The sequence below is a fragment of the Botrytis cinerea genome, chromosome 8, assembly GCF_000143535.2.
Source record: "Botrytis cinerea B05.10 chromosome 8, complete sequence".
Taxonomy (NCBI): domain Eukaryota; kingdom Fungi; phylum Ascomycota; class Leotiomycetes; order Helotiales; family Sclerotiniaceae; genus Botrytis; species Botrytis cinerea.
In genome coordinates this window covers 2,160,633-2,183,446 of record NC_037317.1, presented here as the reverse complement: position 1 = coordinate 2,183,446, position 22,814 = coordinate 2,160,633, and the positions used below count along the sequence as shown (strand labels likewise).

The window sequence follows — 22,814 nt, the reverse complement described above, 5'->3', positions numbered from 1 at the left end:
AATGCTTGATGAAAGAAAGACAAGATAAATAGAACCCAACGAAAACCAATAATGTGCAGAGCTCAAACAACGCTTCAGTAAATAGTCTATTTGATTTTAAAATTCTGGAAATCGAATCACGGGGTATCTAACTATCGCTAATGGTAACGCCAGCCTGGATGCAGCACAAAAAATCAGTAGCCGGACCGCTCGATACGAGCTGGAACAACACGACCACCAATTATTTTTTCCTCTCCACCTAATTGCCAAACACGCTGCCATGCCATTTCTACTGATAAAGGTGCATCAGTGTCAATTTTCGAGGAGTTATCGGCCATCTCCTCTTCCTCTTCACCATCCCAGAATTCGACTTCCGGACGAGCCTTGGGCGGACGTCCAACGCGTCCACTTCCAGCACGTGGAACCGGACGAGGTGGTGCCAGTTCCCCAGTAAAAATATCCTTTACCTGAAGTTTTGCAGATCCGCGAATTGGCATGACGCCAGCTCTTTCATCATGCTGATTGTTATTTCGACGGACAAGGTAAAGGCCCTCAGACAAATCCATATAATGTTGCCATTGTTGATCGGTGGTCACTTGCTTGGTGTATGGTGGATACCGGATACGGCTTAGTTCGCGAAGTCCATAAATGAACTTCGAGCCCATAAATAGATCGGGATGACGTCTTTCTAATAGATCTGCAAGAAGCCCTCCAATTTTATAGACAATACACTTGGCAATGCGTGGTCCGGCTCCCGGGTCGCCTTGGTCTGGAATTTTGGCTTTAATAAAGAGCTTATTCCAGAGGGATCCGGGGGTAATCTTCTTGACGGGAGTGCCGTCTTCGATTTCATCGCTAATCAAAGACATTAACATTTCCAATTGATTTGTTTGTGCATCGCCACTATCGCCAGCAGCTGGAGGAGGGTCTTGAATTTCAGGAGAGTCGACGGCCATTGCCTCGGGTTCCAGTGAAACGAATGTATTGGCTCTCTTGTAAGCGGTCTGTCAAAATTAGCCTTGTATGATTGAATTGTAATATAGAGATACGTACAGGACATTGCTTCTTCAGAAGCTTGTAGATTTCTGTACTAGACCATCTCATGGTCTGAGCCTCTCCATCGACCCAAGTTTCCTCGCGAAAAGCAGACAGCAGAAAGAATGCATTTGCATCTTTAGTCAAAACTTCGACAACGTCGTGTTGTAGCAGTCCACTGCCATCTTCACGACCATACTATAATGAGGAATCAGCTTTTGAAGTAGAGCAACATTGGAGAGCAATTGGAACTTACTTCCCAACATAACTGAGCCAAGTCATCTTTACACTCCCTATTGATTACACGTTCATAATAATCGGTAACAAAGTGCTTAAGTTCTGCACTTTCTACCATGCTTGTGAAGTGTGCTACATACTTTTGCGAAGGTTTGAGCTCAACCCACCACTTAGTTGTGGAATCTTCAACGTAAAGGATGATAGCCCCAAGCTCATCCCTTTCGTAAGAATACATTTGGAATTGAACCTGGCAATGAGAACCATTCGGTTTCTTAACTATCAGAGCATTAGACATCGATCCAAAAAATAGGGATTGGATCCACCACAGCCAGAACTTACACTTGTATCTTTCTGCATTCTCTACCCAAAGTGTACCTTCAGCGCGCAATTCCAGACCGAGCACAGAATCGAATACATTGGCAATGGTGCGGGTTTTTTGATAGACAATGGTATCTTGGAGAACCAGCCTTGGCTCATCAACATCCATTCTATCGACGTATTCTCCCGAAGAGTTATTACTTTGATATGGCACGGCACCAGGTGCGCCAGAACCAAGCTTCTGAGATCTGTGAGCATTCATGGTTTGGTAACATCTATGTTGAACGAAGAAGAAAACAAGGTAGCAGTTGATACAACTCCATAGCAGGAAGTGCTTATGATTGTTAAATTCCAGATGAGAACATGCTCTCTTCCTCAACAATATTTTTGTGTAGAATGAGGTCAAGTGTAATGTAACAAGTCTTTCTTGTTTTCCACCTCCTCAAACTCGAGCAAGCTGTGGCTTTTCTTTTGTTTGTTGATAACCTTAACCTTGAAGATGATAGTCGGCCAAATGAAACTCCGAAGTCCCTGATAATGGTTCTGCGCTCCATGATGAATTTCGAAGCTCATCCAGCCAGATAGGAATTAGGTATGCTGCGAACTTGCTGGCCTCTGGAAATACCTTTCGACAAGAATGATCTTTGACCATTCCCAAAGAAAGCTCTCCAATGTCGGAAATTGTCTCCGTTGATGTATGTGATCAAATGAACATCTGATGGGTCAAAGATAAAGCTCGAATCACATGGTGATAAGGGTGCCAAGCCAAGACTCTGCAGCAACTTCAATGGCACAAAAAAAAGCTGGAGAATCTAAATAAACTCCACTCCGTATCGACCAACAGATATCTATTACCACCCACAACAACCTCACACTAGCAGATGTCCAGACTTGCCTGGTGGACAATGACGAAAGGAAAGGTTATGGAAGGCGTTTTCGGTATGAATCTCTGTTTTCTCTCGTCAATTGATAAAAATGATTAACAGAACCCCGCAGCCATTAATAAACCCACTGGTCGTTCTTCCGCCCAAATCGTTCGCGATCTTCAACACCATTTCAATCCCTCCGAATTATTCGCACCATACATTCAAATAGAAACTCGAAATCGAGAAAACGAGTGGCACAACCAAAAGCAACGACGTAGGAAGTCGGGCAAGAGAGTTCAGGTTAAAATTGGTCATGGAGGAACTCTAGATCCATTGGCCACTGGAGTCCTCATTGCCGGAGTTGGAAAAGGTACAAAAGAATTGGGCAACTTTCTTCTCTGTACTAAGACTTATGAGACCACTGTATTGTTTGGTGCCGCGACAGATACATATGATAAAGATGGAAAACTGTTGAAGAGAGCTCCTTATGAACATATTACGAGGGAAATGGTCGAGAAAGGACTTGCCAAATACCGAGGAAAGTTTATGCAACTTCCACCGTTATTTTCGGCTTTAAAAATGAATGGTAAGCCTCTTTATGAATATGCGCGCGAGGGAAAGGAAATTCCCAAAGAAATTGAAAGAAGACCTGTTGATGTCTCGGAGCTGGAGTTGCTCGAGTGGTATGAAGGTGGTGAACATGAATGGAAGGCGCCAACTGAAGAAGCGGGTTATGCGGAAGTCAATGTTGCGTCGAAATTATGGAAACAGGAGCGAGCTGAGCCAGCAAGTAACGGGAAGGAGGCAGAGAATGAGAGGGCTCTGGAAGATTTCGAAAGTAGGAAGAGAAAAATGGGCGATGATCAGGATGACTTAGTTTTGGAAAAGCCGACAAAGAAAGCTAAGGAGGAAACCGAAGGGGAAAAGGAAGATACGATGATGTCAGGAGGTCTTTCTTCCGACAAAATTCCACTTGAGGACCAACCTATTCCCTCCAAAGAAGACATGAAGAAAGGTCCTCCAGCGGCCAAGATCCGCATGACTGTATCATCTGGTTTCTATGTCCGATCATTATGCCATGATCTCGGCGCAGATTTGGGATCAGCGGGATTGATGACTAGTTTGGTTAGGGTCAGACAAGGTCAGTTTGAATTGGGTAAGAACGTTCTGGATTATGATGATTTGGAAAAGGGAGAGGAGGTCTGGGGACCACAAGTTGAGAAGTACTTGGATGAATGGAATGCGTTGTCGAATGCAGAGAAGGTCACAAAGACAGAGACTAGTGCAGAGAGTGCTACAGAAATGGCCGCAGCCGCGCCTGTAGAAGAAACACCTGCTGTCGAGGCGGACACAAAGGACGAGATAACTGAGAGCAAGGAAGAAAAGGATGAGACGACTGAGAGCAAGGAAGAAAAGGATGAGACAACTGAGAGTAAGGAAGAAAAGTCTGACGTATAGAGCGAATGCTTGCCCATAGTTTGGTTGTTTCGGAGCATGAGTGTCACGTTGCCGAAAGAAAACAAAAACTCAAGTCTGGTGTCTCATGGAATATGTACTGGCGTCGTCCTTGCAACGATTCCATCAATTGTATTATACGAGCATTTCGGAAGGAGAGGCCTTTACTGGCGCAAAGCTTACTGATAGGCAGAATTTCTATTGCACCAGAATTCAAGAACATATTACTATCTTCCCGTGCTGTTAGATTGCACCCCACGTTTATTCTTTTTTATCTCCTTTGTTTTCCTCATACAAGCCAGCATACGTAGCCCTCAATCTTCCCATCAAATGCTCATCAGCTGTAATCTTCTCTCCTTTCTTCCTTTCTATTTCTCCATTTGCTTCTCCAAATTTCTGTACGCGCTCACTAGGTACACTTTCTAAAACGGTGGTGCCGACGGGGTGACAGAAATAGGCGATGCTGTAGCGGTCTGCTATTTCTGTAGGAAGGGACTTGGGGAAGATAACACGGTGGACGGTGGAGACAAGAAGATTGTTGGTCCAGTGCGAGAGGAGATCCCCTATGTTTACAACTGGGGGTGGGGTGGGGGTTAGTTACATTTATTCAAGGGGGGTTCAATTTGGGGGTGAACAGAGAGGCGGTTTGAAAAAGCGACATGGATAAGGAGAATTGGCTGCGCAAAATTCTAGGGGAAGAAATATATGCTTACGGATTGGTGGAGATGGGTCATTTTCCGTGGTAGGAGGCTGGATTGGAACTGGGGTCCATTTTGGCTCCGAAGAAGAGGACGGAGGAAGGATCTCAAGACCTGGTTGGGAAGGTCGTTCTAGAGCAATTTATTGTTAGATTGGGCTTAATAACAACTGAGGAGAACAACGTACGGAATAAAAGGGTGATAGATCCATAGTCTGAATGAGCACCAGCTCGAATATCAACATCGGGTTGGTAGTCAGAATTTGGGGGCAGGGAAGGATAGTAGAGCAGACGAAGGATACATCCTGTTGTACCCCCGTGATGTCTAGAGGAGAACCAGTCGGAACCGCCAGCTGCGGGGTCAATCTGCGGAAAGTTAGCTTTTTCATTTCTTTTTCAGATGAAAACAGTCGTGGGGAATGAGAGTGTCCACTCAAGAGGGGTGTTTTGAAATATATACCTCGAGACCGATGGCGAAAAGAGTCAGGAGCTTGAGACAAAGCTTATGGCAGTAGAGTTGAAAGTCGTTGAGCTCTGATTCATGTGGTGATAATGAAAGTGGAAGTGGTTGGTCGGCTTTCCCATCGACAAAGTCGCCTAAATTGAATGCTCTAAGGGGCAAGGATTAGTTGCGGACTTGAATGGATGGGTTGTAGGAGAAAAGCAATCTACTCTTTAAAGTCACCAACCTGTAAATTGATTAGTTTTGGCATCTTGGATGATTTTATTGAAGATATAACGTACTCGTTGATTCTTTTCATCCAATTTCTCTGTATGCATTCCAGACCATCCCCTATTCTAAGCCCTCGTCAGCTGTCATGTATCTATGGCTGAATACAACTAACTTATTACATACGTTGTTTGCGATTTTGCATGGTAGCTTCTCTTCAACAGGAGAAGAGAAGAACTTTTGAGACTACTCTATGTTTTAGCCATAATAACCACGGACTTTTGAGGAGAGGGTACGTACCAACTCAAAGGTTCTATCAATGGCATCGACAGGGATATCTTTCCCCAGATTTTTTATGTAAACGAAACCAAAAGTTGCAGCTGCATCCACAAGTTGTTTGGCGACTTCCGATTGAGGCACTGAGCCTGAGATATCAATTACTGGTATTCTTCCTTCGTTTGAAGACGACATGATTCCCGGGTTATGTATGTTTGAATGGATTTAAGTGGGATATGATTCCTCTTTATACCTTTTCCAGGGTGGGATGAAATATATTCATTTGTAAAACCCTTCCGATAAGAATTCACTGACGAGACCCCTTATCGTATGTGGCACGTGATGAGGCCAAAAGATGGACGGCACAACGGGGACGCTAAGCTAAGCCTTGGACCGATCATTCTGGGAGCTTGGACACTTCTCGAACTGCGGTTGTGGTCTGAACTTCAATAACAAAATTATTATATTTTGAAGACACAACCACCACCTCTACGCATCTATTACGTTCATTTCAATTTCTGAAATATACCCTCATCTCGCGCCGATATACTACTCATATACCCCCCTCAAGACATCCGACCGTAGATTCTCCTCTTACACCAACCCATAATAACTTCCACTCACCCTTTATTCACCAACGCTCCTTCCCACGAACACCCCTCCAATATTGTCCAAAAGGGCCACAACACGAACGTAAGGCTGTATCTTTCATTTTTTGGAAAGTACTTAGGAATCGAATCGTATTTGGGAAGAACAAGTGAACAGTGTTCAGGATCCAAATTTCAAGATGCCTTGTAAGTTTTCTTTCCTCAATTCTAACATCAACCGCAACCATAATCATCGCGAGCCCAATCTCAACTTCTACCTCCACCTCTACGAACGTCTAGATTTCGAGAAACGGCATGGGTTGCGGAACGGAGAATTCACTTCATTCGAACATTTACGAAGAGACTTCTCCCACTGATTCCGCGGTGACAAATCCCTTCGATAATAATCAGGATATCCAGGATGCGCTGTTGGCATCGGTCTGCTGGGTTGATGGCACATACGATGGTGCACACTATGTTCCGGAGCATTGGACTGATATAGCATATGCAGTAAATACTGGCGACCCATACATTGATGCTGGGGTAGTGTAAGATCTCCATCATTCCGCAGGAAGTCATTTGCTAATTTGCGACAAACAGTTCTATGCCACTCTCCGATTTAGTAAATGCAAAAATTGGCGTGGAAGCTACAGCATACCTGTCGAATCTTTTGAAAGGCCCTGCCGATGAACCTCTACTTGCAGCTTTGGGTGGAGAACCCATGGCATTGAAATTGCACATCGAGAACGACTTGGACAAATGGAAGGAGCATGAAATGGAGCCATACTTCGTTTTTGAAGGCCAATCAGTCGTTGGCAAGAAGGAAATGACTATGCGCCGTCTAAAGTCTGCCATACCCGAAACAGAACAAGCCTGGGCAATATACAACCAAGGCAATCCTACAGATGCTGTCGCAGCTTTTCGCAAAGCCAGTGAGTGTCTGAGTGTTTAATTAATATCGCTCACTCGTACTAACTTCAGATAGGCGCTATCCAAATTACTGACCTATATCATATTCTAAAGGAAGTGCTTACTGCGAGGGACTTGGATTACATGACTGCTCCTTTCAGTGCTTGTGCTCAGCTTGCCGCCCTCGATCGTCATGATGAACAATATATTGATGGAATTATGGGCTCTCAAGAATTACTCCTCTATGACATCTGGGATGCTGTCATTTACCCACCCACCACATCAGACTGGGAAAATAAATCCTTAAGAGGTGTTGTGAGATCTGAAATTATCAAGAAGCTCAATGTTACACCAGATATGCTTGCCGATGCATTATTAATGACCGGAACCTCATTTCTACCATCATTTCCTCCTCTTCAAGATCAAACTATCATCACCCGTCAACCCTATAATGTTGGTGATGCTATCAACTTACTGAGAACTTCAGAAAAGTCGGTTAGTGCGACTTGCGCGGCTTTCAGTGATATTTTAAATTTGCAAGACCGAGATTGGCTTGACAAATACCGAAAGGCAAAGATGGGTATCAAGCACTGTGTTACTGTGCACACAGATGGAAGCATTCATATCAGAGATTTTGATCACTTGACAGGAGACAATCATGAATATCTTGGTCTGCAACTACCCGCAGAGTTATACTCTTATCTTCAAAAGGATGTGATCAGTTCGCGTCTCATGAACACTTTCAATTCTCTCGAATATCACGTTCTTCCAACTCTTGATGGCTTCGTATCACCCGAATATCGAAAGCTAGTTACAGAATCTCTTTTGCCACTCAAGGAAACTTCTGCAGCTCTTATTGCTCCTCGAATGCATCGTGGTTTCCTCTACAAGGATATCACTATGCGCTTATGGTTCGATGATGAAAACAAGCCATCATTAAACCATAGACGCTTACAACCTCAGACTAATGAATTAGTTGACGTATGGGGTGTTAAGGATTCCGAATTGAAGAAATTGGAAGCAAAATCATTACAACCAGGAACGTTATCTTTTGCTGCGATATCATTACTTGATAACAAGGATTTCCCCGCTAAAACCATTGGTAAAGGAAAGACTACTGGTCTTTCCTCGAAGGCAGAGATTCTATCCAATTCTCTATGGCGTCTACTTCATCTCAGAGGCTACATCAACAAACAACACGAGCTTACAAGCTGGGGAAAAGCATTAGCCACTACTTTGAAAGCCATCCAACCTATTTCTGAGAAACATAAGGATGTTCACTTTATTGAGGAAGCAGCATTCGTGGCATTCGAACTCATCCGTTTCCAAAATCTCCACAATCGTGACCATCACCCTGAGTTGATTGGAGGGCCACTGCGAGGCGAAGAGGAAGACAAAGCAAACTGCATGCTGATCAGTCGGGTTGCCTGTCTCCTCAAAGTCAGACACTCTCCAATCGGTTATACTGGTCCCTTGAGCAAGAACTTCCTTTCATATCACTCGATTATCAAATCTATCCGAGAAACAGATAGAGATCTAATTGAAGCCATTGTTGCCTCGATGCTTTTGAGTGGTCAAGTTACTCGTAATGTTAAACAATATCAGGGGCTAGGTCGCAGGTATGTTTCATTTTTATTCTTTCATTCCCCCTTTTACTTAATCATCAACTTTCGAAAAGGTTAACTCGCTAACAATCTCTGAAATAGTCTCCCGTTCGACAATGATATTGATATCGCTTTCGGAATAGCCGTCAAAACTTACCTTGATGACTGTGTCAATCCCGAATCACTGAAAGAGGACAAGGAAAAAAGAGTAACAAGATATGCCAATCAATATATTCCTTATGCAATCAATTTTGTAGAAGATCTTGATGTTGCATTTGGTTTCTTTGATGCTTTGTATAAGGGAGTGAAGACTTTGTCCGATTCAGAGATGAAGGATGCGGAGAAGAAAACATGGGATGATGCTAAGGCATATCTCGATGCGAGGAGATAAATGAAGGAATAGGGGTTGGGCGGTAATGATATTACTTTTGGCATGACGGACTTTGTTCTGGTGTGAAGGTGGTTTGGAGGTGTGGAAGAACGTCGGATTATGGATAATGATGAATGGAATATGGTTTGAATGGAATGGATGGACATGCATATCACAGGTCAACGTGACGACACACGACCTGCCAGATCCTAAGTTGTGGGTGGTGAAGAGGAAACATCCGTAGCTAAAAACCAGAAGAATAAAATATCGTCAACCCCATGTAATCTATTTCTGATGCCTATATCCCTTTGGTTCAAGCGAGAAATGCTCTACCTCAACAACGCCAGATATAAGGAGCGTTCGTAGGTGAGTGTGTGTGCCTATGCTTCATATCTGGTTAGTATGTTTCTGAATTCCCGGCAGTTGTATTTAGGCAAGGATCCTTTGTTCCAACCTTACGGGGCCCCGTTGAAACCCAAGAGGCCCACTGTCAGCTCTTGGGCTGTTTTGATATCTTATCTTGTTGTTAGTAGCGGGTACTTAATTCTAGGCTGCATCTCTAGTGCATCAGCTGGCTTGCTTGAAGGGGGTGAAAGACTTGAGGATTGGGGAGGTCAAGGTTGAGAGAGTGCTGGATTTGCAGGAATTTGTGGACTTGGGGAGATTTATGGATTCGAAGGAATTTTTGGACTGGTTAACATTGCGCGTTTTCTTTTCCCAATGTAGCCAGCCCATGGTGTTGAGAATTCAGAAATTGATTCTACCCCGGGTTCATCTGGCTATTACATATTATAATTGGGGAAGCGGAATATGCACATATAGGCTGATCAATACAAAGAGGTTTCTTCTATGAAGGAGATGGGCTGTTTTTGATACTTGCTGGAAAGGAATCTTGGAATGGTGATGATGTGTTGTGGAGTGTGCGCTGGTATAAGTGTTGGGTTTGAAGGAAACGGGTGATATTGATGAATGGGTTTTAGGTTGTTTCGAAGTATGTTTACTCCTGGGTGAGTACATGTATGGAGGAGTGTGGAAGAGGGGTTTGTTTATCTGATGCTTATTGTGTGAATTACAATGCATGCAGTGCCTTAAGTATCGCTTCACTGCTCAATCATGGTATTGTATTTTGAATCCACTCATCTGTTATGACTTCGTGTCTAACAGATAGCTGACGCTGATTATTATCATTTACAGAGATGTGGTTGTGATAATTATTTGCTTTGCGTTACTATTAGTTGATTACATTGAGAAATTTAATGATTTTGAAGTGTTAGTTTTTTTGTATTGGAGTTGATTGACTGCTGCTATTGTCTATTCGAATAATATGTCATCTAGCAAGGTACTACTATTACACGAAGAGAAGAGTCAACACATTTCACCATGGTCCAGAAGACTTCACTCTCCATTCCTTTACTCTTTACTCTTCACTCTCAACCGACTCCAACACCCTCGCCTCTCTCAAAGCATCAACCGCCTCCCGAACCCACTCCTGACATCTCCTCAACGGCACCCGCATATCCAACCTTCTGGGCCCCTCGAACTGTTTCCCGGGCGCCGGAATCGCATCCACAATTTCACGCACCAGTTCGTATTTTTCCACTCTCACAATACCGAGGAGTTTTTTCACCCCGCCAAAATCGGGTGCTTCTTCAGGGGCTGTGAGACTTGCGCGATGCGAATGCATCATGCCGGTTTGGATGTTACCGGTCACGTGGTATAGATGTCCGGTACGAGGACCATGCAGATTGGTTTCGATGAAAATACTGTGGTGGTCTCTGGGGAGGCCGGAGGAGGAAACGAGATAGACGGGGTAGGACATGGTGATTGGGGGAGGGGGAGTTGGGAGGTTGTGACTTGGCTGATTTTGTGTTCTAAATTTCGTTCGTGAAGCTTTGCGCCAGGCTCACATATCGATATCCTCGAGTAGTTGGAGTATCTAACTTCTGTTGAATTTGAAGCTATGGTAGATGCTAATGCAGTATTGTCAACTATCTGCCTACTATAGCGGCAGAGAATACATCGATATATGCGAGGTGGCCCCACCACCATTCTGACAATAAGCGGCGGCTCAAGCAAGACATTTATTTAAGCGCACCAATTCAGATCAATACAGACGATCCCGAAATCTATTTGTGGGCCATGGATAATCACAAGTTCAATCAAACTTCAAAGTTTACGTTCCCTTCACCAACGATGCTTTTGAGTCTCAGAACCCCCCCTTCTAGTTTTGGGCTCGCTTATTTGATCTTGAGCTTGACGACCCTAAATTATAGCCGATGAAGTCATTTGACGTCTTGAGAAATCTGCGTCGTTGTCAAAGACAAAAACGGTGGGAATGGTGCGTGTTCCTTTTCTCGAATTGGTCTCTATCGTTGAATATAATCTTAAAGTGATGCTTTATCGAGGGAAATGTTTGAAGTGAATTCAAGGCAGGGAGAAAGGGAGCTCTGAAGCGAAGTATTGGGTTCATGATTGAGCATTTGATCAGGTATTGATGTTTCTCCTCGCTGTATAATCTATTCTTCTTCTTCAGATGATTTACATCGTGAGGTGAGTGTCCAGTTAATATTCAAATAGAAATGTGGCAATAACTAATACATTTCCCGTATTATCCCTATGCGTATACAAATCCAAATATCTTTCCAATCCCAGAGAGCTCTCATCCATCTCTCCCCCTTCACTCGCTAACATTAATTATAACTTTCCCTCGTGCATGACCTCCCTCAACAATAGCAAAGGCCTTTTCAAAATCTCTCAATGGCCACACACTATCAACCGTAGGTTTCACCTGGCCCTTCTCAATTAACTTAGCAGTTTCCTCCAATTGCCAACCTTCGGGCTCCATGACAAAAAACTTCCCCTCCACATCATCCGCCACCCCATCCGCCGGCTTCCTCGCGTTCGGATCCTCCTTAATACTAACCACCCTCCCCCCCTTCTTCACCACCTTCCAAGCCTGCGCTAGACTCTCCCCTCCCAGTAAATCCACCACCAGATCCACCTTCCTCCGCGTCCTCTTCCCCCACGCCTCCACCCCCTCCCTCCCATAATCCAGCACTTCATCCGCCCCAAGCCCCCTAACCATCTCCGCATTCCCCGCAGAACAAACCCCAATCACCTCTCCGATCCCCCCCGCCTTCGCAAACTGCACTAGCAGCGTACCCACCCCTCCAGACGCCGCATTAATCAGCACCGTCCTCCCCTCATTCTCTATCTTCGCATCGAGCGCGTACACGCAGCGCATGCCGCCATGTAAATACAGTGCCTGCCATGCCGTAAATGCACTCAGTGGTACACTGGCTGCTTCTTCCCAGGAGAGATTACTCGGTTTGCGGGCGAGTTCGGAAGTGAGCGCGATGGTGTAGGCGCGTGCGTTTCCCGATCGCGCGAAAGAAGTACGAGTGTATATTTCTGTGCCGGGAGGAAAAGGCGAGTTGGGAGGCGCGGTAACAACGGTTCCTGAGAGGTCGTAGCAGGGGATTTGCAGTTTTGCAGTTACGGAGGAGGGGGAGAGTGTGGGGAGGAGAGAGGCGTAGGCGGAGATGTTGGCGGTCCAGGTTAGTTCGCCTGCGCAAGGAGAGGTGGAGCGTACATGGATGAGATGTTCGGTGGTTCCGGGAGTGGCGACGGGGGTGGGAATCGTGGCGAGGATTAGTTTGGGGCTGTGGATATCGGGTTGGAGGAGCGCTTTGATGGTTTGGGGGAGAGGGTGAGAGAGAGGGCTGGATGGCATGATTATTGTGATGATGAAATGTTGGATTTTGATTGACTATTTTGGAGATCTGAAATGCGAACTAATCGAGGATTAGTCGTGTATTTTGTTTTGAGTAGGTATCGATGTATGTATACATGTATATAGAAACACACAAGCAAGTAACCTTAACTGCCTTCGAAGTTCCAACAAAGAAATATAATCTCAGATACCGAAAACAAATCTCATCTCCTCATTCCCCTCTTTATACACTTTCCAGACTTTCCAGACTTTCCAGACTCTACATCTCCCCTCCCCTCGCCGCATTGAAAAACTTCCCCATCCGACCCGATCTGACAAACCCGGGCACCTGTCTCGGCATCAGCACAAGCCAGACATAATACTCAATACCGACTTCAATACACATTCAACACAAATCAAAACAAATCAAAACAACCCCATCACAACACTACCCCTACAAACCTCAATCTTATCCATGCATGCATCCATTCATAACTCATAACCCATAACCCATAATCAACATACATACATACATACATACATACAAACAAACAAACAAACCTACCCGTGAAAAAGAAAACAAAAAAAAAACAACCAACAGAACGAAATGAAACATCGAATAATCACTTAGTTACCCCATCCCATCCCATCTCATCCCATACCCTCTCATGCCTCACATACACACACATACACACAAAAAATAGCCCATTCCGAAACCAATCAACCAATCAACCAATCCATCCACACACACATCCATCCACACATGCAACACGCTTACACATCCCTCTCACCCTCACCCTCACCCTCACCCTCACCCTCACTCCAAGCCTAGAATTCTTGGCGCGGGTATCTTGCGGGTATCTTGCGGGTATACACACATAAACATACCAACATAATAGACGACCCCACCCCAGTTCGGCGATACCAAAAATCGAAAATCAGAATCCGTTCAGATTACCGAGAAAGTGTCGCGGGGTTCTTTATGATCCTTTGTTGGATAGGCTATGTGCGATATTGAATTCCGCAAGGATGTGCGGGGTTCTTTGTCTGTGGGAGATCGGGTAAGATAGGGAGGGGTAGGTATTAGTGTTGATTGGGATTGGGATTGAGTGAGATTTAGCTAATTTTGTTTACTTTGTAATACACGGTTGGTTCATCTATTAGTGTATCCGTTATATTCTATTTACATTTGCCTTCGACTCGTTACTATCGACTCAATCGAAAGTAAACAATTAATGAAAGGTAACAGAGGAAATAACCCCAATGGGTAACAAAAAAAGCAATGTAGGTATCTTTCCCATCCATCCATGCCATCCATCCATCTTCCAACTCAGTCATTCAACGCACTTCACAAAATTACTTTCTTCTGCTAAAGAATTATAAGTTCGTCTCAGACACACAAGCTTTCCCCCCTTCACACCTATCGCATCCACACATAGTTTTCCATGAGAAAGAAATCTAACCATCCTCCTCAAGGAAACCCATTAAAGCTCTAATGCCACCAGCACCCAAACCTCCCTTAGGATACGCAACGTAAATTCCATCATTCCATGTACCCATCTTCTCTCTAAACTCACTCTTGCCCAACAATCTTGCTTGCTTAACGATTGTCTCATAGGCCTTTTTCAATGCCTTAATTCTATGTTTCCCCAAGTTTCTTCCACCTTCAATATGTGGTTGAGCACCAGTACCAAAAGTGATACGTTTGACATCTGGCTCTGCTGCACTCAATTGTTTCATTGAGTAAAGTAGAAGGGATTCCACAGTACCAGATGGAGCACCTGGAAATTCGAGAGAGAATTTAACTTGGTATCCATTTTCAGGACTGAGTTGATGAAGAACATTAATGGCGTGAATAGTTCCATCAGGACCTTGAGCGTAAAAGTATTTACGATGAGCCTCATCGACCCAAGGTCTAATTTCTGTAAGATGTACCTGGGTACCCTTTCTATTTTTGTGCCAATCTTGAACTCGTGCATTGACCTTCTCTTTGAAGTCATCTGGAACAGGTTCATTGAATGGAAGAGTTTGAAGTTTAACGCCCTCCTTTTCAGCATGTCGAACTTTGCGTGCCAAGTCATTATCCTTAGCTGCGGGATTATTTCGAGGATCAGCACGTTCTTCGGCTGCTGGAGACAAAGTACGCCAACCGAATTTTTCACCAAGATATTCTTCAATGCGAGAACCGATAATCATCCAAATTGGCTTCAAATTCTTATGTTCAGTGTTCAAGTAGTTGAGGAAGGCAGAAACGATGGCTGGTGTTTGAGATTTGTCGCAAAGAGGCTCTCCAACGATAATGGCATATGAGTTATGGATAACATAACCTTGTGCTGCGCCAGTAGTCGAATGTCTCCACACATGATATCGCTTGTCTAACCAAGATGTATTGGCCGCATCACCATAATTGGCAATTAACTTTTCCAAAGATGGAAGCAACTCGGGAGTAAATTCCTTTCCTTCTTTCTCCCATGTTGGGTGGAGTGTTGATGCATCCTCGTGACGAAGAACAAGAGTAGGAGGGACAGCTGGAAGTGATTTGGGGTCTCTTGGGAATAGAGATGCAAGTCGAATATTGCCAAGACTAAGGAAAAGGTATGTAAGACGCTCAAGACCGATACCACAACCTGCATGAGGTGGTGCTCCCCATCTGAAACCTTCGAGATATTCAGACATACTTTCTGGCTTGACACCCTTTTGCTTCATGCGCTTTTCCAAAAACTCAGCATCATGAATACGTTGGCCACCAGTCAAAATTTCTTGACCACGCATGAAAATATCAAAAGAGTTAGTAAATCGATCATCTTCTGGATCAGGCATGGTGTAAAAGGGTCGAACAGAAGCAGGGAATTTGTCGAGGATATAGTAATCAGTGTGATACTTTTCCTTAACCAAAGCACCCAATCGAATTTCAGCTCGAGTGGAGAGATCCTCGGTTTCGGATGGTATACTTCCATCTTCTTCAACCCAACCCGAGTCTACCAACATCTTGACACCAACGGAGAATGGAATTCTTGGAGTCTCGTCCAACCATTCGACCTTGGTATGTGGATAAAATTGGTCAATGAGATCAATTTCTTTTTGGTATCGGTCGTAAATTCCTTTCCAAAGGTTCTTGAACATACCATCGATAAGAGTCAAAGCCTCATGATAATGTTCTTCCAAAGCCATCTCGAGATCCAGTCCAGTGTATTCGGTCAAATGACGTGGCGTGTTACTATCTTCTGCACGGAAGACTGCACCAATTTCATAAACTCTCTCGAAATCAGCTGCGATACACATTTGCTTGGCCAATTGCGGGGATTGAGCCAAGAAAGCAGATCTTCCAAAATAATTGAGCTCAAAAACGGTTGCACCAGATTCAGTAGCCCCTCCTTGTAATTTTGGTGTATGGATCTCAATGAAGCCTTGAGTATCGAGATATGATCGGAAGAGATTGCAAATGCCAGATTGAATACGGAAAATTGCCTGTGCTGGAGTTGTTCGCAAATCGATAATTCTGTTGTTCAATCTCACTCTCTGTGGGAGGGATCGTTTTTGGTGATGGGATGTATCCATGGAAGCTGTTTTGACATTAGTTATAAATCTTATAAAGCTCGAGAAGAAAACTTACTTCTACTCTCCAGATTCTTATCATCCAATTTTGCAAAAGCATTGCGTGCAAGATCAGTAGAAGCACGAGAAGGAGGACCTCTTGGTGTATCTGTTGAAATTGGTGACATTGGCTGACTTGTTGCAACCGAATCATCTCCAGAATCATCATCCATGTCGACTTCCTTTTCTCTGTTGATATTTTCTGCATCGTAGACTGTGAATGGCACGTTTTCGGTCAACGGAACCACCCTATGAACTTCGTAGACCTGCAATTCGTAATCATGAACTGTAGCATTCTTGACAGTTTGAAGGGATTTTCGAATTTTGGCATGGACAACGACAATCGTTTCGGCGGGGTAATGTTCGACAGTTCTAACCATCTGTTCGGAAATTGTACCATGTTCTGCAAAACAAATCGGATCAGATGTATTCCTCATAGCATTTTCCGCAATAGAACTTACCATTTTGTTCTTCATCAGGTTTGAAGCTTTGCAAAACTCCTTGAATAGTCATAGTTTGTTGACGGAAAACGATGAATACTAGCTTGGCAGACATTCTTCGCAAAGTATGCATTCGAGCTCTGAAACTAATAATTTGTCCATCCATTTCTATTCGAGCATTAGCAGATGAAGATATGCAGCAGGGAAATGTCTACTGACCAGCCCAATTGATGTTCTTGAACAAAGCTCTCTCCTCATGTCTCCAATGTTTACTTTGGATCATACTATATGGTCGATAAAGTTGTGTAAGAGCTGCCGGACCTTCTTTCAAGAACTTCTCGTCTTCTATTCTTGCCAAAGATTGCTTCTTCTTATTCTCGGCCTTTGCACGTTCCTTGTCCATACTTCTTCTCGCCTTGTTCTGCTCAAGAATCTCCCGACTTACTCTTCGGGAGTTTGATCGCTCCGGTGTTTGAGCACCATTGATCTGAGGAGTGTTCGACAAAGGTCCATTGGATCCAGAGGAACCTTCAATCCCACCTTCTCTACCTGCAAGCTGTGGAACATTTTCGTTGCTCGAATTGTTGCTGTTGTCGTTGCTTTTGCCCTTGCGATCCGGAATCAATTTACTGAGGCGCTTCTTGAGGGCCGACATGGTGAGAATGTGTGTTTGTGCGTTTTCCGTCTTTGTGTGGAAATTGAACGGAAAGTAATTAATAAATAGATATAAAGTTTACACGCGAGTAAGTTGCAGATTCAACTGCAGTGCGATGATTAATACCGAGAGATGCGTTTGGGAGTATTTAACCATACAATGTCGGCACTTATTAGTTGAGCGTCGAATCAAAGCTGGCTGCTGACGGAACAGCCGGAGGCACGGAGTGAGATTGGAGGATAAGCTCTCTCGCGCGCACACTCTCTTTTTGTGACTGTGATTGTTGAGTCAACCTTGAAGTTGGATCTCGTTGGATTTTGATTGGCGATTGATGAAAGAAAAGTCAAGAGGCTGGTATGCGGGGTGATAGGGAATGGGGGGGGATTGTGGTTGCTTTTGTAAATAGTGGAAGAGGAAGAGGAGGAGGAAGAGGAAGAGAAAGAGAAGAGGATTGCCAGACAGATAAGATCTCCTTGTTATCACCCTCAAACTTGTATTTGACGTCCCTCTTGACGGGGGAGAGAAAGAGGAAGAGAAGGATAATCAAAGAAAACTAGTTTTTATTTTTATTTTTATTTTATTCTCATTTTATTCTCATTTTATTCTTATTGTGGTGGTGAGGCCAACCACGCCTTAGGAAAACGCCCCAAAACTTGGAGGGGACCAGGGCGTTTCCCATTCAAGCATCAATATGCAAGGCTTCAAAGCTTGTGAGAAACATCTACTATGGGAGAATCCATCCAATGCCCCCCGATTCAATCTAGCTGTCGAAGCATTCCGCGATCCATGCCGTTCTTGGTATTCATCCACACGCAATTCAATGACTGGCTTCGTGTTGGGCAGATGGGAAAAAACGATGCATCAACCTCCTCTTAGTCCAGACCTCTCGCCCTCGACTGGGAATGCATTGATCAATTAGTTGGCTGTTCTGCGTGAAGTTTGTGCTTGGAGGGGCCACTCGCACATTGCTATGATGTCAGAGCTCGTCACTGTGCAATGAGTATCGTAGAAGTGTCACAGCTCAAAAGATGGATGGATGCAAATGCAACGATGCGAAAAGAGAAATTCGCCCAGAATTCCCAATCAAAAAGTCCCAGGAAAAGACGCTGCACTGAGACAAAACGACGCAAAGGACATCCATCTACTGGCATCTCTTGTCATCCTTCTTCATTAATGCAGCCGCGGGAACCAGAAGGGTGGATTCACCAATGTTTACTACTGTGTGTGTCCCCCCCCAGCACTACTTGGAATGATCCTTGTTTGTTCGGCGTTTGGCTGCTATCAACATCGGGAGGTGGCCGTTACATCGGTTACATGGTCGAAAAGAGATGTGCGAATAAATGGATCTCGGCGTCGCATGGTCAATGGTCAGTATCATGGAATTCAAGTACAAGACGCATGTCTCACCGCACAATTGTCGGTTTGGGAACGAAGATTGAGATATGGTTCTAGACTCAACCAATCTTTTGCGCCGTACTCGACTCCGGAGTGGGCGGTGGCTCGCAGGGTAAGAATGGAATTATATGAAGAGAATGGAGTGGCTGATGTTACCTATGTGACCTGCATTACATTACCTGACCTCCATCCCGATCCGACTTTGCTCTGTCGTCGAGTCAATCGGGAAGTGGCTGGAGAGTGGGAATATGACACAAGGGAAACACATGGTATATTTCATGTTCCCTTCGATTTTCAGCTACTTCTTGGCTCAAGGCTCATCACTGCCACAGTTGGATCAGCCACCAGCCACAACCCCAGCACAGATGCTCGAGTAATCCGGACAATTATCTCCGGCCTCCTTTTCGCGCCTCCAATGCATACATTGTCACGTACAGAGTGAGATGCCGGGACAGTCGACAGAGTTGGTAAATCATGGCAAAACAGAATATCAACGCAGATCATGATATTACATGACAGACTCATCACTATGGAGATCCGTGCCTGCCAAGATTGTGGCTTTATCAAAACTGGTTATTCGGAAGTCCAGATATTTTCACTGTTCACGTGCTTCCGTAACATAAATAGATGAATATATATATATCAACTCTCTTGACGATCTAGTCCTCGAGCAAAGCGAGAAAGCCTCCACGGCAGTGGCTCCCGGAGGGCTAGCGGAGCGACATCGATGACATTTTCCTTTCTTTGATATATGCTAGTGAGTCACGTGCTATTATCTTTGTCACATTCCTTGCACTTACATGGCCACGCGTTTGAGCACGTGAAAGCATCAGACACACTGAAAACAATCCAAATATCACGCCACAATTCTCAGACATCTTTGCATGGCACAGCCCCTCTCCAGAACCTAGACCATTTGACAACAATGACGTCTTTCATTGTCCCCTCCAAGAATTATTTCTTACCTCTCTCTCTCTCTATGGATTTCCCACGAATTGGACGCCGGGATCCATGCCATGGTCGTACGGATGAATGTATGCTGTATGCGTCGACGGCCAAAGGGCAGACACATAAGATGTTGATAGCATCGCGACAGAAGAGAAGGGAAAAGAATGTATGCAATTCAAATCAATTCAAATCATTTTCTTCCATGCGTGTATGTATGCGGGTGAGTACAGGTACGGGCATCCAAATGACAGACCCCAGTGACATGCCCAACTCGTTACAAACCACACATCACGCCAAAATAGAAGACCAGGCGCAGTGATAGCAATAAGAATAATAAAGCCGACGACATTTCACTAACTGACAATCCTCTTTCTCCTCATGCTTCGCTCTTCGCTCTTCACTCTTCACTCTCCACTCTTCACTCTTCACTCTTCACCCCTCATCTCATCCCATCACTCCTCATCGTTGCCCAGCGCCCAGTGCCCAGTGCTCATCGCTCATCATCTACCCGTATATGAACATCATAAATCCTTGAACCCTTGATTTTATCCACAAATATCACCATCCAAGCCGTTCTAACCTCTTGTCAACTCTTGTCTTGCACTCCACCGACGTCTAGTTTTTCGACTTCTACTCGGGTAGCTCTCACGGAGGGTATTTACATTAACCTCTCTGCCCATTTCGCCATATCCACGACTTCTGTATCTTATCTCTCTCAAGTCTTATCTCAAATCTCACCACCTCGTCCTTACAACAGGACTCTTTAATGCCAAACGAATATTACGACTCAGATTCAGATTCCAATTGGCATTTAAACATGAAGGCCACAATATGGCGAGGCCTTATGGCCATTGGCATGAAGTTTCATCATTTTGCAGATCCCAAACCTCCAGCTCCTAATTTCAAAATCCGAATCCCCTCGAGATTATGTCCCCGCGGGGGATACTTCAACCTCATTTTCTATGTTCCAGAATCATATATCGAAGGCTCAGATGAGGATCAGCGTCGATTTCCCGTCGTGGTAAATTATCACGGAGGAGGCTTTACTTTGGGAACAGGAACCGATGATGCGAGATGGGCTTCTGCGGTCATTCATACCGTCGATGCGGTATTCGTCAGCGTGGAATATCGTCTTGCGCCTGAGTATCCATTTAGTGTGGGAGTCGAAGATGGCACCGATGCCGTGATATATCTAGCCGCACACGCAGAAGAATTACGATTAGATCCTCATCGAATGGCGCTATCTGGCTTCAGCGCCGGCGGAAACTTTGCATTCACAGTTCCACTAATGCTGCACGATTTAAGACAAGATGCGGGAAAACGCACACTCGCAGACTTGACAAGTGCAACCACACATGCAGATGGAACGCCCTCTACAAATGTAAGTCGACAAGATCTCGATAAAGTAAAGTACGATTCTTCCGGCGCGGCCGCATCATCAAGTTCACTTACTTCACATCTCCGCCCCAACCCATATCAAGGCGAATCTCAAAGCCGAAACCAATCCACCACATCCATTGCCAAAATCCCCTCTCTCGAACCCACCGCCCTAGAAATCGCCCAAGAAATCCCCGACCTCGCCATCCGCGCCATAGTCTCCTTCTACCCTCCCACCGATTTCCGCCAAACCCGCGATGAAAAACGAGCTACAAACCCCGCTCCAGAAAAGAACCTCCCTCCAATGCTCACCCGTCTCTTCGATCAATCTTACATGAACCCCATCGAGTCCATCGACCTCCGTGATCCCTATCTTTCCCCAGCAGCAGCCACAGATGGATTTCTCCGCGACGCCTATCCCCAAGACATCGTCCTCTACACCTGCGAATATGACATGCTAAACGCAGAAGGTATCGCCTTTGGCGAACGCCTCTCCTCTTCCGCAATCGGCAAATCCGTCAAAGGCGGCCTGATAAATTGCGTCCCTCACGCCTTCGATAAAAAACCCAATCCCCTCAGTTTCCCCAAAGCTGCAGATCGCTGCTACGAAGAAGCATGCGCGGAGCTCGCCCGCGTCTTCGGAACCGGAAAAACAAGCGAGGAAGATCGAAGACAGCTGGGCAAGAGTAAAGTCGTCGATCGATTCGAGGAACAGGATAAAATAGTTGGCGTCTCGGATCGCGCGCGGGATTTGATTGATAATACGAGTCTAGCGGAAGGAAGAAGAGAGAGCGGCATGGCGGATAATCATAGGGGTGTAGAGGGGGAGGGAAGTAGAAGTATAAGTTCGGAAGCGCAAGTTCTAAAAGATTTTGAGAAGGAGGCGGATAAGGTTATCAAGAAAAACGGAGGGATTGATGAAGAAGCTGTGGTTTAGAAAGTGCTTTAGCTTAGTTGCTTTGGCTTGGTCGAAGCTGACCGGGCATTGGGGGTGATGTTTAGGATGAAGATGAGGATGAAGATGAGAAGACTTTAAGATACTTTCTCCTTCGATTCAGACATACTTGTTTCTTGCAAATTTCTTCTCGTCTTCTTCTTCCTCTTCATGTCTCTTTTCTTCCTCTTCATCTTCTTTTTCTTCTCCTCCCTCATCTTCATCTTCATCCTCTTCCTCTTGACTTCTAAAACGACATGACTATGACTATAACTATGACAACCGAATGAAACGAAATCACACCACACCACATCACATCACATCGCATCTCGTTACAATACATTACAACACCGAACCTGATCTTATCTTACGAAGTCGACTAGGCAGGCCGGGGGCGGAGGGGTGTGCGGAAAAATGAATGGATAGATAGACAGACAGACAGACAGACGGAGACGGACAATATAGACGCACTTGAAGAAAGACAAAAAGACAGAAAAAAACAAACAGAAAGACAGGCCGACCGACCGACGAAATACAGACAGACTACTACAAGCAAAGACAGACAGACAGACAGATAAAAAAAAAGTTCAACGAAGAACAATCCTTTTATTTTATTTTCATTTTGTTTGTTTCTTTCTTTCTTCCTTTCTTTCCCTCCTTATCCTTCTTCTTTTTTTGCTTCTTTTGCTTCTCAAGAATTCTTAGAGAGCGAGCGAGCGAGCGTGCGAAATGTATCTATCTATGTATCTATCTATC

The 22,814-nt window shown here is 44.7% G+C and overlaps 9 protein-coding genes across 9 annotated transcripts; 4 read left to right on the top strand and 5 right to left on the bottom strand.

The window, feature by feature from the left end:
- Positions 1-54: 54 nt before the first annotated feature.
- Positions 55-2,019, bottom strand: BCIN_08g05860 (hypothetical protein). Its single transcript, XM_001553032.2, has 4 exons — positions 1,591-2,019; positions 1,271-1,527; positions 1,033-1,212; positions 55-983 (listed from the first exon to the last, which is right to left on the bottom strand). The coding sequence occupies exons 1-4, from the start codon at positions 1,829-1,831 to the stop codon at positions 174-176; spliced, it is 1,488 nt and encodes a 495-aa protein (XP_001553082.1). The 5' UTR covers positions 1,832-2,019; the 3' UTR covers positions 55-173.
- A 385-nt stretch (positions 2,020-2,404) lies between these two features.
- Bcpus4 lies at positions 2,405-4,106 on the top strand. Its single transcript, XM_001553031.2, has 2 exons — positions 2,405-2,508; positions 2,566-4,106. The coding sequence occupies exons 1-2, from the start codon at positions 2,475-2,477 to the stop codon at positions 3,891-3,893; spliced, it is 1,362 nt and encodes a 453-aa protein (XP_001553081.2). The 5' UTR covers positions 2,405-2,474; the 3' UTR covers positions 3,894-4,106.
- Positions 4,107-4,128: 22 nt separating this feature from the next.
- Positions 4,129-5,831, bottom strand: BCIN_08g05840 (hypothetical protein). The gene is made up of 8 exons (XM_024694737.1): positions 5,558-5,831; positions 5,444-5,503; positions 5,332-5,385; positions 5,260-5,276; positions 5,048-5,198; positions 4,776-4,953; positions 4,604-4,720; positions 4,129-4,465 (listed from the first exon to the last, which is right to left on the bottom strand). The coding sequence occupies exons 1-8, from the start codon at positions 5,726-5,728 to the stop codon at positions 4,152-4,154; spliced, it is 1,062 nt and encodes a 353-aa protein (XP_024550530.1). The 5' UTR covers positions 5,729-5,831; the 3' UTR covers positions 4,129-4,151.
- A 125-nt stretch (positions 5,832-5,956) lies between these two features.
- On the top strand, positions 5,957-9,319 carry Bcmkt1. The gene is made up of 5 exons (XM_024694736.1): positions 5,957-6,327; positions 6,632-6,668; positions 6,721-7,052; positions 7,106-8,648; positions 8,736-9,319. Exons 1-5 carry the CDS (start codon positions 6,321-6,323, stop codon positions 9,022-9,024), a joined length of 2,208 nt encoding a protein of 735 aa, XP_024550529.1. The 5' UTR covers positions 5,957-6,320; the 3' UTR covers positions 9,025-9,319.
- Positions 9,320-10,271: 952 nt separating this feature from the next.
- BCIN_08g05820 (hypothetical protein) lies at positions 10,272-11,054 on the bottom strand. The gene has a single exon (XM_001553026.2). The coding sequence runs from the start codon at positions 10,820-10,822 to the stop codon at positions 10,421-10,423; it is 402 nt and encodes a 133-aa protein (XP_001553076.1). The 5' UTR covers positions 10,823-11,054; the 3' UTR covers positions 10,272-10,420.
- Positions 11,055-11,472: 418 nt separating this feature from the next.
- On the bottom strand, positions 11,473-12,894 carry BCIN_08g05810 (hypothetical protein). The gene has a single exon (XM_001553025.2). It carries the CDS (start codon positions 12,734-12,736, stop codon positions 11,681-11,683), a length of 1,056 nt encoding a protein of 351 aa, XP_001553075.1. The 5' UTR covers positions 12,737-12,894; the 3' UTR covers positions 11,473-11,680.
- Positions 12,895-13,765: 871 nt separating this feature from the next.
- Positions 13,766-17,989, bottom strand: BCIN_08g05800 (hypothetical protein). The gene is made up of 4 exons (XM_024694735.1): positions 16,969-17,989; positions 16,771-16,917; positions 16,329-16,712; positions 13,766-16,278 (listed from the first exon to the last, which is right to left on the bottom strand). The coding sequence occupies exons 1-4, from the start codon at positions 17,402-17,404 to the stop codon at positions 14,174-14,176; spliced, it is 3,072 nt and encodes a 1,023-aa protein (XP_024550528.1). The 5' UTR covers positions 17,405-17,989; the 3' UTR covers positions 13,766-14,173.
- A 1,478-nt stretch (positions 17,990-19,467) lies between these two features.
- BCIN_08g05780 (hypothetical protein) lies at positions 19,468-22,719 on the top strand. The gene has a single exon (XM_001553021.2). It carries the CDS (start codon positions 20,514-20,516, stop codon positions 22,059-22,061), a length of 1,548 nt encoding a protein of 515 aa, XP_001553071.2. The 5' UTR covers positions 19,468-20,513; the 3' UTR covers positions 22,062-22,719.
- On the top strand, positions 19,551-20,066 carry BCIN_08g05790 (hypothetical protein; the record flags this gene model as incomplete). Its single annotated transcript, XM_024698304.1, has 1 exon — positions 19,551-20,066. One exon carries the CDS (start codon positions 19,551-19,553, stop codon positions 20,064-20,066), a length of 516 nt encoding a protein of 171 aa, XP_024550527.1.
- Positions 22,720-22,814: the final 95 nt, after the last annotated feature.